Source organism: Solea senegalensis, linkage group LG17 (genome assembly GCF_019176455.1).
Source record: "Solea senegalensis isolate Sse05_10M linkage group LG17, IFAPA_SoseM_1, whole genome shotgun sequence".
Classification (NCBI taxonomy): domain Eukaryota; kingdom Metazoa; phylum Chordata; class Actinopteri; order Pleuronectiformes; family Soleidae; genus Solea; species Solea senegalensis.
The window spans coordinates 19,393,244-19,407,385 of record NC_058037.1 but is presented as its reverse complement, the minus strand read 5'-3'; the positions used below and the strand labels follow the sequence as shown (position 1 = coordinate 19,407,385).

At 41.2% G+C, this 14,142-nt stretch overlaps 1 protein-coding gene across 1 annotated transcript in view; it reads left to right on the top strand.

Annotated features, from left to right (window-relative positions):
* The first annotated feature begins 940 nt into the window (after nucleotides 1-940).
* msra (methionine sulfoxide reductase A) overlaps nucleotides 941-14,142 on the top strand; it is a 33,025-nt gene continuing 19,823 nt past the window's right edge. The window contains exon 1 of the mRNA XM_044049299.1: nucleotides 941-1,221. Coding sequence (XP_043905234.1) covers nucleotides 1,017-1,221 — 205 coding nt within the window. The 5' untranslated portion in view covers nucleotides 941-1,016. The remainder of the gene's footprint in view (nucleotides 1,222-14,142) is intronic.

Sequence of the window (14,142 nt, the reverse complement as noted above, 5' to 3'; positions counted from 1 at the left end):
AAATTAGCATTTGCAAATTTTAAAAGTTGATTAAAATCAACAGATAACACTTTTTTAACCTGCAAACCTGCACATTAAGTGACGGTTAAAAATGACTTAAAATGACGATAATTGAATGTGAATATGATATTTTCACCATTACGTGAGGGTGTGTGGGTTAATTTGTCCATTTTCAAATTGGATATAATTGAATTTTGTGTAAATTTGGATGATAGATTCGAAAAGCTTTATTTTTTTTAAGTGCTTAGATTGGAGGAGAATGTTGCAGAGAGTGGAGATAAATACAAACATTTTTTTTTTAATTTAAAGAGAGTTTAATTAAAAACATCCATAGGGGGTACTAATGTGCCCCATGATCCCTTCCTGGAAAAGTTGGAGGCACTTTAGTTTTTCGATTCACTTCAATAACAAGTTAAAACACAAACAAACATTGCAGTGGCAATAAAAGTTGAGGTTTAATGTGAGGTTTAAATTGTGCACATCGTCTTCTTTCAAACGTGTAATGAGATTTGTTTGAATTACCACCCAATTAATTTCCCTCTTTTCTATTTGACTTAAATTCTTCTCCATAACATCACAGTTCAGGGAGTTTCAATATTCAATCCGGCAGAACCGAACCCCGTTAGAAACAGTAACAATTTTGATTTGTTTTACTAACTGGAGAGAATTGTCACTATATAAGCGTATGCATTTAGGTTAATGAATATAAACGACATATTCTGGTGAATTCGGCGAACATTAGAAGCCAAATAAACGTGGGTAGAACCAGCAGAATATGAGTTTAAATAGTTACTCTGTAGTGTAGTTAATCGCGATAACGTGTGCAAGCAAGTAGTAATATTTGTTGGATTATATGTTATATGTCATATATTGGTAATGTATATAATTAATATATAAGCACGCTGATGATGTTTGTGGCGACCGTTACTGTACGTAATAACTGTTGTGTAACATTACACAAGCGTGAAGCGACAGAGTTAAGTAACGCTCGCTGTCGTCATGTAGCTGAGCTAACAATGCTAGCAGCTTCGTCATCGCTGGTAGCAGGTTCAATGGTCTCCTCCTTCTCCTCCTCCTCCTCATCTTATTCTCTTTACTCCAGGCTCCGTCAGGTTTGCCGTCATTTCATCAATTATCGAATGGGCGAGATGGCTTCCAAATCCCAGATGCCGACCCCGGAGGAAGCGCTGCCCGGGCGGGCGGACCCCATGAAAGTCTCCGGTAAAGTTAGCGTTAGCTTTAGCATTAGCATGTTCGCTCTTGTGTGTGGTGTGTGTGTAGCAGGTGAACTTTATATCACAACAGAAAAACCGAGCCAAACGAACGGTTTTACCGGTTAATTTTGTGACGTAGTTGTGTCTTTTTCACGCTGCTGTTGTAATATTAAGGGCAGCTTAAGTTACGAAATTTAATCAAAGTATATTTAATAGTAGTTTGTCTAGTTTTGTCTTTGTATGTTGAGCCCAAGAAGTAAGCCCAAGTTTTTTTTTATATGTCAAAAACCACAATTTATATATTAAAAGAGAACAGAAGTAAAGGTTATTGTCATAATATATTTTAATATATTAGGTTATTATATATTTACATTGTCTGTCATTGCCTTGATATTGCAGTATAAACTTTACTGCATTAAATACAGAACTGTAGCAGCCCACATGTAAAAAATGAACCTGTGCCTCCTTTCTGCAAAAATAATAAAGCTGTAATAAATTAATTTTATCATCTGTGAAGGCATATACACAGTATGTATATATGTATAGAGCTGAAAGTGTTTAAAGTTTGAATTCAGTTTCTAGCACACGGTTTCTGAAGGATTTGAAGCTTTTTGCAATACACACTAATGGGTTTTAAAAAATGTATAAAATGCAGAATATTTCAAAAAGTAAGAAAGCTGGAAAGCGGGTTTAAAGTGAGGTAGCGTGTCGAATTTAGCTGTTAACATTATTGATGTTTGAATGGTTGAAAATGTGGTGTGCTGTAGGTGTGTACTGGAACTTTTATGCACATTATGTCTTAGTGTTTACAGGAAATGATCCAGAAAAACAGAAATATCCAGGTCAAAACAATCACTAGCTTGATGTTTTCATAATTGTTTAATCTGACATTTTTCCCCCTGGATTAATGGATTGGCTGTTTGCTGAAAAATGTTTTGTGGAAAACCTCAAAATTATGATGTTCTCAAATTGTTTTGTCCATAAAACCTACATTGTTTAGTTTTAAAAAGAGATATTTGTTATATACTCACATTTAAGTAGCTGGAAAATGGGTAGGAAAATAACCAATTGTAACCCAAATCACGACAAAACTGTGACAAGAGCAAATGTGTGCAAAAAGGGAGTTATTAGTATTGAATACTTCAACATGCTTGGTCCTTGCTGATTCTGTTCAGGTTATTGAGTCTATTCTGTCATAAAAATGAACATTTTTCATTCTCAAATTTCCTTAAATCATATTGTGCGTTTGCCGACAACATACGATAATACATTTTAAAGCCAAAATTGGCCGACGCCAATAGTGAGCCGATGATATCGTACATCCCCTAGTTTTTATTGGTTTGTAATACAGTTTGCTAAGTGATTTTAACACAAAAATGCTGTGTTTTGGTCAGTCTAATGGAGCCATTGGTTGAGATAAAAAGTGTGTTGTGTGCATGTGTATGTGTGTGTGTGTGTGTGTGTGAGAGAGAGGAAAACAGCCTTGAGAGCAGTTGGAAAAGTTGGCAGTCGGGGGCATCTGGCACCAACCTTGAGCCTTTTCACTACAAGTGAGGACTCTGAGTCTTGGCACATGATGAATAGATTTGCACTGGCACTGAGCAAAAGACCCAAGACACTCACATTTACACACACGCACGCACACAAACTCGGTGGCCTTTAACGGCATAAAGAGAAGAATGAGTGAAGCGTCGGGTTTCGATTAGTTTGGTTTGAGGCAAGAGGGTGAGACGTCAAGAGGACGAGTTTGTTTGGATTTAGTTTTTGATTGATTTACCCGCATCATGTTTGATATTTTGGGCTGGAGTTGGAGGTAGATTGTTGTCGTGGAAGAAGGGAGGATGTTGTCGAGGGGGAGGGGGGGGCTGATGGGTGGTGGAGGGGTTAGGAAGGCGGGGGTCCACCACGAAAAGGATGATCGGGACGGATGTGAGGGTTCAGACGAAGTGGCAGACACGCTGGAGCGTCGCCAAGGCTTCTCGGGAATGGTGCCACAATCGAGAGAGAGAGTTGGAGAGAGAGAGGGGACGAAAAGAAGAAAAGAAGCAGGGAGGATAGAAAAAGCCATGGCTGGAGTGGAGAGACTTGGCAGGGCTTCCCCTCCTTTGTCTGTCTGGCTCAGGGCTGCAGCGCCAGAGGAAATCAAGAAATGTCCAGGCTTGGATGCAGTGGTGGTGGACGGGGGACGAGCTCAGCCTCGCCTTCCGAAAAAGAGGAAAAAGAACTTCCAACGGACTGAAAACTCTACTTCTGAAAAGGAATACAGGGGGAAATACTCAAAACAAAACAAGCCCTTTTTATTCTCTTTTTTTGTAATGAAATTCCACATTAGGGAAGGCCGATCGGATTACGTGACCACAATATCTCATAACCTGACGCGTAGTTTTAATGGTAACAGCAGAGAAGAAAGTGTAATGTTTCGCGTTTTTTCCGAGAGCCCAAAAACATCATCGCTGAGGTGGACGATGGCGGACGATTGTTAACTTCGACTTCGAGTTGTGGCCAAAGAAAGGCCGAGCATCAGCAGGTGCCAGGAAAAGAGGTCGGTCACTGATTTCGCCTGGAACATTCATGTGTTTGCAGAAATAGCTTGGTCGTTTCTTCCTTTAAATGCGACATGAAAAGAGAGTAAATTTTCCGTCAAACTGGAAACTGGTCTGAAGGAGGCCGAACTGGGCCAGAAATCGGAAACAAAAGACCACGTTGTTTGAATTTGCAGATGCATTATATCATGTCTTTATTAGCTATTTGGACGATGCGCAACTTCATTGTGTATCTAAATGCCTCACTGTGAGTCGATTGTGGTGAATTTCCATTGTCGGGATAATCGTGAACGAGTGAAACTGTTAGCATTTCATGTGAGTGGCTAGCTCGCCAACATACAGTCTTACTTGCGATTTATTTTAAAGTGGCTCAAAGGGTGGAGGCTGCGTTTTTCCCAGTTATTCCACGATGATCTGAGCAGATGATCTGCACGATTTTATTTTTATTTTTTTATGGCCTTCTTGGGTGCCTGGCCTAGGGGTTCCTCAGCCCGTGACCTGGTGGGGACTCGAGCTGACTCCCCTTCGGACACAAGCCAAGGTCTCTCTTTCCACTTGGGTATGGGCTTCCCCGGGTCAGTTACTGTAAAAATGTGAAAGCCGATAAATCCTATCTGTGACGTGAAAATGTAAAGTTCCCATGACGACTGGAAATACCACAGCAAGCTGCCGCGATTTGCACTTGCACTTGTTTGTGATATCGGTAGCGGCAGATACTGAAGTTTGTGATGTCGGTATCGGCAGATATTCAAGTTTGTGATATCGATATCTGCAGATACTGAAGTCTGTGATATTGGTATCTGCAGATAATCAAGTTTGCGATTTTGGTACTGGAAGATACTCAAGTTTGTGGTATGGTGTAGGTATCAGTTATTGAGATTTGAGAACTGTCGTTGAGAAAATAACGTCGCCTCAGTTGCCTTTAGCTCGTTTTGGTGGAGTTTTCAGTCATTTTCCCCCTTGGTTCTTTTGATATGTTACTCCTCCCTCTGACCCCGCCTCTTCCTCCTCGTACGCCTCCTCACAGATGGAAACAGGGCGAAAACAAAGTGCTAATGAAGAAGTTAATGTCGTCCTCATCACGGCGTCGGTGCAGATGTGCTCCGACATCCCGCAGCTGGCGCGTGTGTGCGAGTCTCTTAATTAGAGAGCAGACTTGTGGGTGTAAATCATTATTATTGCGGCTTGTTGTCGTTTTGACGGAGGAAAAATCTGCAGCGACGCGCTTGAGGTTGAAAACAGGAGAGATTATGATAATAATAATACTGATATGCATCGCTTATTAGGAGATGTTCATAAATACGATTAATTGACTGTAATTTGGAAACGAAAAGCCGAGTTTCTTGGTGTCGTGAACTGTGAGATGAAATCAGCTGAAGATAGAAAACTTTTACCAAATAATCTACAGCTGAAAATAAGCTCGGCTTCACCTGGAAGACTCTCTAAACTTTTCACTCTCCTGCACCAAAGCCCATTGAGAAAATCGTCGATTTTAAACCCCACCACGCAGGAGTTTTTGATCCACTTCTGCCTTCATCATTTACTTTAAATGTGATATTTTATCACTTTAGTGTTTAGAAATTCCTCATTTGGATTCACCTGAGTGGCACAACCTCAGTAAATCAGGCAGCCATGGACCAGTCGCTCCTGTTTCCTGTGAGCTAAAAACGCTGATTTTCTTTATGGGCTTTGGTGCAGTGAAGTGAGAGGTTTACAAAGTGACACAAACTTCAGTTTTATGATTAATGACGAGATAAAGCAGCAGACATGTTCTAATTATGTCGTAGAATTAAGCAGACGCACGTATTATGAAGTGGGCAGTATGGGAAAAATCATGATATACGCGATACATTATTCAATATCGATATATATCGCAATATCATTTAAAATGAATATTACTGTAAGGCTGGGCGATACGGCTAATAGATGATGTCTGGATATTTTTATGCGATATACAAATATATGTGGATATAAAGATTGTTTCACTGGAATAATTATGTATAAACACTCTTTTCTGCTTATTGAAATAAGAAAGACTACTTCTGACGAGAGACTCATTATTCTTTTACTCACCAATATTTCCACTGCAATTATTACCTTTCATTTCAGATCATACCTGCATTATTTCTTTGGCTCTTTCAATGTGTTACAAACAATGAAATTGATAATCAATATGGTCGAATTCTGCTATACACAATACACAAATAATAAATTTTTGTCAATTTCATGTATTTTTTAATCAATATATGACGACTATCAACGCAGCAGCCTTTAAAACCAGGAAAGGATCTCGTTATAAGACACCATATTCTGCCTCATGTCACGATATTGATATAATATCGATGTATTGCTAAAATGTGCAAGTGTTTTCATGTAGATAATTCTTCCTTTTATTCAATTCTGCTTATCTGAACCAAAGAGAACGCAGGAGTGGATTATTGTGAGCAACTTACTGCCATTTCTATAATATTTCAATCATAATTTTGTTGATTCATTCTTAGAATAATGTAATTAAAAAAAAAACAAAATAAAATACTTGATGCCACACATTTGCTTTTTACAGTTTATGTGATGATTTTTTTTACCTGTTTTTAAGTGATTGTAAAGGCTCCGTCATTTGTTACTGGCTCCGACTTTTAGACGAGAAACAAAAATACTAGAACAAATCTTCTGTAATCGTAAAAAATACAGAAACAAAAACAATTGCACCTCTGTGCAGTCTAATCCCAGTAAAGACTTAACTCGAAAGTGGATTATTTTTTCAGCTTTCTTTGCTCCGTGTCACAAAGAAATCAATAAAACGGAATTCTGACATTTTTTGGTCCAAACATCTAATACAGTCATCGAGAAAACGGATTATTCGACGGGTCAAGACCAGGTGGAAAGTCTGAAACCAGGTTTTCAGTGTGATTATGGTGTCAAAATATTTATAGTTATGTATTCGACTCACTGGTGCATCCAGGTGAAATCTACTGTAACATCTCTTGTTGGCACGCAGGTTTATCACGTTCAGGCCAGCACTTTTCCCTTATCTATCCACCTCTTACCTTTGTCACGGCCGTTGCCACAACAACACAGACTTTCACATGCTGGTGAACGGACGGATGAACGTGTCTTCGTGATTCCATCGCACACGCGTGCGGGGCCCCCTGTTTGTCGGCACACAGCAGACTCTGATAACCTTGACAGGTGCCGAGAGTGAAGGCGTGAGCGTGACGGGCATGGCAGATGTGAGGGTGAGGATGGAGGAGAAGAAAAACAAAACATTCAGAGGTTAACCGCGCCGCCTCTCAGGTGTACGACACTCGTGATAATGTCATATGGACAAGAGGGTTTTTTTTTAAAAGCGGCAGATTTACAGCGACACTTCAGCCCGTGAGATAGTCTGAAGGTCACAGAGCGATATGCGGGCGACATGTGAACATGATGAGACATGACACACGCAGAGTCCTGATATTAGAGCAGCGCGTTGATTGTCCTGCTGTTTTTAATCAGAAAACTCATTTTTGTGTCACGCTGTAAGCCGTACACTCCCCTGCACCAAAGCCCATAGAGAAAATCATTGATTTTAAATCCTGGCATACAGGAGTTTTTGATCCACTGCTGCCTCCATCAGTTGCTTCAAATGTGTTATTTTGTCACTTCAGTGTATGGAATTCTTTATTTGGATTCACCTCAGTGGCATAACCTTAGTAAATCAGGCCGCAGTTGACCAACAGCTCCTGTGTCCTATGAGCTAAAAACGCACATTTTCTCTATGGGATTTGGCGCAGTAAAGTGAGAGGTGTACAAAGTGACACAAATGTCAGTTTTCTGATGAAATAGGATTGTCTAATGACAAGATAAGGCAGCAGACATGTGCTAATGATATCATATCATAGAATTAAGCAGGTGTACATTTTATTAAGTTAGCTTAGGACTTAGCAGGATATACTTTTATACATTGTTCAATATCATATAGTATATATCGTTGTTTCTCTACAGTTTTGAAACATTTTCTTCTGAAATGTTTGTGAATCTCAAAGCAGAGTGACAATACACTGTAAATGTACTAAAGTATCTGCTGTATATTATCTGTAGGCTATTACATTTCTATGGCTTTTAGTGAAATTAAGGATATTTATCAGAATCGGAATACTTAATTAATCCCCGGGCGGAAATTGTGTGTTAGAAACAATGACATGGTCAAATTCTGCCATTACACAAATAATTAGGCTTGAAATTAAATAAGTGTTATTAATTTTTTTTTTTTTGTCGATTCCATTTTTGTAATCAATATATGACGATTATCAATGCAACTGCCTTTAAAACCATGAACAGTCATCACAGATACCTTTTCATATGACAATATCCAAAATCTAAGACCAAATCTTGCCAGCCATATTTTTGTGCTTTTTTCTTGTGAAAGTGCTTGAACATTGAACAGTTTGCTAAATATCTTCCACGTTGTGAATGCAACTTAAAGAAATAGAGCCTGATGAAAGAAATTTAATGAGTTATCCATTGACGTTGGAGGGAAAAACTTCAGCAATTCCACGTAAAATGTTGCTCCTTCACTGCCCTCGGTTTATAAAAATCCTCGGTCCGCCCACTGCTGCCGACTGTTACTTTTCCATAAGTATGTCAGAAGTAATGCCCAGAAAGCCATTACTTGAACATACAGACGCACCCGACAATTTTACAGATTCAACGTCTGAAAGGGTCCAATCAGTCCGCCATCTTTTCTAAGTGCAAAGTGCATTAAGTACTATTTCCTGCCCCCCTGCCTAGACCACACACTGTCTCGCTGCTAATGGCTCTGAGTGATTGATCGAGTCAAATCCTCAGGGAACCACACACACACACACACACACGGCTGTCAATCAAGCATATGGTAATTCAATAAAATCATGTAGTCCATGTAATGTGCACTTATAGAGACCTAGAATCAGGGTTCGACACTGTCGCCTCCCCCCCCCAAGTACAGACCCCCGTCCTTACTCTCGATATAACAATTATTATATTTTTTCCAAACATTAATCTGAAGAGAAAATACCAGATGACTCGGCAAACGGCACCGTTTTTATTTAGCCAAGCCACGGAACCGTGGAAATCAATCTAGTCTAGAGAACCTTCAAATCTCTGATGTCAGTGACGGAGCGACTTGCTGTTGTTGTTGTTGTTGTTGTGGATCTGTGGAACTGAGTCATTTTATTTCAGCACTTACAGAGCTTTCACACATGCCTAACGCTGTCAAGCTCGACGGCGGGCGTGTCTGGCGCCTAGTGCCGGAGGCGGCTTTTGGACAAGCAGTGTCTCTCGTGGTTGGACTTCGTAGCAAGAGTTGCTCGTACTTGGTTCAGTGACGGCGAAGTGGTGTCCAACGCTGTTGTGTGCACACAAACAAACGAGAGGGACTTGAGGGAAAATGCAGAGAATCTCTTCATCTTTGGCTGACAGATTACCGGAAATAGTTGGACTGGCGTATTGAGAACCAGGCAGTGACTGTGCATATTGTCAATTGGGCTGTTTAGATTGCCTGTGAGTGTGAGACTGATTGGTTGTTTTTTTGTCTGTATTTTGACCCTGTGGTGACCTCTGTAAGGGTGTATTTACCCTGCCTTTTGTCCTATCAACCCCCGCAGCCCTCATGTGGAGGATAAAGTGGTAGAAAACGGGTGTATGAAAGTCTACTTTCAGCTGAACACTAAAGACGGACTGAGGACCTTCACAGACAAGATCCACCATTACCTACTGCATTACAGTCGCTCGTCCTCCTGTGGTCCATGGTGACCGAAGGAGGTGATATTTAAGAGCCATGAATCGCAATACTGTGATACTTTTGCTCAAGGTTATCGTACCATCGTGGTCTCATATCTTTTCCGGAAAATTTTAACTTAACGCGGGCCTAGAAGCAGCTTTTAGAGACTCAGAGGTGCACAAAGCCCAAAATATCCAAAGCTACGACACAACATCAGTGAAACTTGTGATATAATCTCCACATCTACGGACATGACAGGAGTCCTCATAGCCACACAGCGCTTTCTTTGTTTTCACGACTCTATCGATGAATCTGCGGCGAGCTGCCTCGACACGTCCTGCTTGCGGCGACGAGAGTGAGCGCAGGAGGGGGGAAAAGGCGGCAGAACAATGAGGATAACGCTGATGGTTGTAATGATGGGCAGCAATAAAAGTGACGATGGTAATCAGAGCAGCTGATTGAGAGGCTCGCGGAGCAAGAGGAGTGCGGGGGATGTAAAGGGAAGATGATAAGAAAGAGCGGGTAGGAGGAAGATGAAGAAACCAGGCAATCAGAGAGAGCGAGAGAGACAAGGAGGAAGAGGAAAGGGTGGGGGGAGGTTAGATTTAATTGCAGTGCAGTTGAGGCAATCTTTCTGCGTGTGTGTGTCTCCAATCTACCCCAGTCAGACATTAGCTGCAGTGATCATTCATCACTGTCAGGTCTGGAGCTCCACATGAGATGAGAGCGGGTAAACCCTGCATGCTCTGCCCAGGCCGAGAAGCTCCTCTCCTGGCCTGGGCTCAGCTGCGCAACATTTATGCTGCATTCCGATTACTTTGCAACTCGGACATCGGAGCTGGGAGTGACATCCCCTCCGAGTTCACCGGGTACGAGAGAACAGTTGTATTCCGAGCTAGCCCATTGCTAGCAATACATCGCGGATCATCTGTGGGACGAGTCCAGCTCCCCAAAGCTTCCAATGTGGCTCACAACTTAACCCTGTCATGACCGTCATGCTAATCGGGTGGCTGGGATTTGTTTTGATTTTATGGCTGTGGTTCAATAAGTGAGTTCTTCTGCTCCTTTTTCCAAGATAACTGTCACCTTTTCAACATCTGGCAGTTATTCAACCGTTTAGGGATTATGATACGGAGAAGCTGACGTCACAAACATGTGGGTAAAACCGAATTTTCGAGATATCACAAACGGTCCAGCAGTCACAGTCATGAGAAGTACGCAAGTCGGTGACAGTTGTACCATTTAGGAAGGTTTATTGACATTTGTTGTTGGAGCTCAGAATTTCATGCCACACAAACACTGCTACTTTTACCATTAACAGCACTACCGCTAGCATTTTGCTCAGTGTTTTTGTGCGCAAAATACCACGTCGAGCGGCTGGTATTGCTAACAAAGGCTAGCCCAAGATACTTTTGCATCCATGGTTTTTTCCCCCAACTTCTCAACTGGACATCTACGATGTAAATTCAACGCAGCATTAGGTCCTGCTTCATGTTTCTACAGAAGCCCAAACAGACAAACTAGCCAAATCTAAGCTTACAATGCAAACTAAGGTACCTTTCTGGTACCTGAAGGCCACCGTAGTTCCCTGATATGCTTGGGAATCTGCAATCTTACCATTTGATGTCACTAAATCTGGATCTTTATTGTTTCCACTTCCGAAAATATTGTAGTTGGTGATTCATTTAGTAAACAAGGGCCCTCGTTATTAAAGAATAAGTAATAAATCAGTGAAAATGACTGCTGTGATGCAGGAGCATGACTCAGCACTTTTTGCCCACAGTGTGCAGGCTGATGTGGTGACACTTTGTCTGCAGACATGAGTATCGACACTCGGCTCAGCCGTCTGGGCCGATCCGAATCTTTACGACGGAAACTTTCACAAATCGGTAATAATCCCCGTAATGATGCGGCCTAATCTCAGTGCACTGCTGACCTGTTTATTGTGTGTGTGTGTTTAATCGCGTTCTGTGGTCTCACTACAGAAAATTAAAAAAACACTGAAGGATGGCGATGAAAGGACACGGAGATAAAACAGAGAGGGTCGGACTGTGATTGGCTGATTCTGCCCGTCGTCACACACACACACGCACACACACACATGTACTGTAGGCCTGAGCTGAAATAGAGCAGCACTAATGGGGTGTGTGTGTGTGTGTGTGTGTGTGTGTGTCACAGATGTCAGCGTGGATAAAGGCCTGTTCTGTGATCAGGCTTATTATTGTGACAGGATTTAGGGAGCAGCAGAGGAGACTGGGAGGCAGACTGGTTAGTCACACATAACACACACAGACACTGGTTTGCATCACTTCAGAGGACATTGCAGTGACTCACAATCATTTCCTGGAGACTCAATCTAACCTTAACTATAACTACTACTGGCCTAATCCTAACCCCTGACCTCAGCCTGACTTTAAAAGCATGTCTTCTTCTATAAAAAGTAGTCATTTACGTTATGGGGACTTGATTGTCAACGACCATAAATGTCATTTTAATTAGTTCACCTGCATTAAATATATGTATACATATATATCTATATATATAGATATATATATGTATATATATATGTATAGCAGCATTTTTCTTGAGAGTAATTATTTCAAGCTGCGCTCCTTTGAACTTCCTGTTATCGCTCCATGAACGATAACAAAGCGTCTTGTTGATTAATTGAATTCATGTTCATGTGCGAGGTCGGATGCAACTGTGTGTGTATATGTGTGTGTAAATGTGTGTGTGTAAAGGAAAAAAAAAAAAGTGCTAACTATAGAATATTAATAAATGCTGTTGAGTTATTCCTTCTCCAGTACGGTCACTTTTATCCACCATATTACCTTCATGGGTATTTTTTTAATGTTCGGCCATTTGTTTCATTTGTCTACTTCTGCTGTACTGGCTTGTTATTGGTCGGTGCAACCGTGTGGGTGGAGCTTAAGCAGGTGGTGCGACTCTCCTGTGTCCAAAATCTACACTGAAGCAAGGAGGCGATTTATCGGCGGTTATTGACCAATAAGCGAAGGCACTCGAGATAAACCTCTCTAGGACCATTCTTCTGTCCTGAACACTGACCTTGTCTGGACCAGTAGTCCACATGGAGACCAAAACCTGGTCCTAATGAGACAGAACCTAATTTGTGTGAACTGGTTAAAGTTTATGACAAAAATTTGTTGTCAGGTTAAGGTTAGCGTTATCGCTCTGTTGTCTAGCGTGCGCGTTGATATCAATGGTTATTATGGAGGAAACATTTTAAAGCATGTACATGCATCACTCACAGATACAAGGTAAATAGATGAAACACAGCTGATTTGCATGTTCGACTGCTACCTGTTGTTTTTAATGTCGTTCCCCGTGAACACACACACACACACACTCATTAGTATTCTGCCTGGACTTATTGTCTTTCCCTGCTGACATTTACATTTAAATTGTTTGTCTCTCTGCGAGAGCGTGTGTGTGTGTGTGTGTGTGTGTGTGTGTAGCCAGTAATGAACATGCCTTCACTTGTCCCTGAAGGCAGCCATTACTAACACACACACACACACACACACACTGGGATAACGTGCGAGGAGGAGGAGGCTCATTTTTTTTCTGTTCCATAATAAGATGGAGGATCTCAAATTTTCACAAGCGCAGGTTGTTAAAAGGCGAAGGCCGAAGATTAGTTTGTGCCAATTTTTCAGACCCACAATTCCACACTGTTTTGTTGTCGTTATTATTTACTGTCAACAAGAAAGAAAGTTAAAAAAGGTCACGTAACTCTTCTGCTTTGTAGTTAGAGCTAGAAGAGAGAACGTAAACAGATTATTAAGTATGTGAATGTAGATTTTGATCAGACAGAACAATGTGTTTTTTATGTGCTGCCGTTGATTAATGATTAATGATTAATGGACAAATGTTGTCAACTGCACGTTATCAATACACTGGGGTCAGATATTGATATTTTATATGTAGGGCTGCAGTGATAAACCGATAATTAACTTATTACGAAATTAATCGTTAGCTATTTTCATGATATATTTCTCGGTTGGAGTGTTTTTTTTCTGATTTTTCAGCTTTCCAAAATGTGAATATTTACACTTACATTATTTTCTCCATGTAACAAATATGACACTTTCAAATATTACCAAATATGAATATTATTTTTCGCGTTTCTCAGTTTTGAACTTTCTTTTGCTTTGTTTTTGCGTCCGTGGAGACATTTCCGCGCCAAACAGGCAGAAGAATCTCTTGGCGCGAGTAAAGCTGAGACTACGTTGTGTGTAATTACTCGGTGGTCCACAAGGGGGTGATATATGTTCCTGCACTGGCAGTTTTCACGTTATATGGTTGTCTTGCAGTGTATAGATTATCGCAGAATCAGTCAGTCAGTCATCATCTACCGCTTTATCCTCCACCAGAGGGTCGCGGGGGGTGCTGTGCCAATCTAGGGTGTACCTGCGATAGGCAGGGTACACCCTGGGCAGTTCTCCAGTGCAGATAATAATACAGATTCACTCTAACATTCACTCCTATGGTCAATTTAGAGTGTCCAATTTACCTAATCCCCACATTGCATGCTTTTGGAAGCCAGAGAACCCGGCGAGAACCCCATGCACACACGGGGAGAACATGCAAACTCCATGCAAAAAGGCCCTTGTTCCAACCGGGG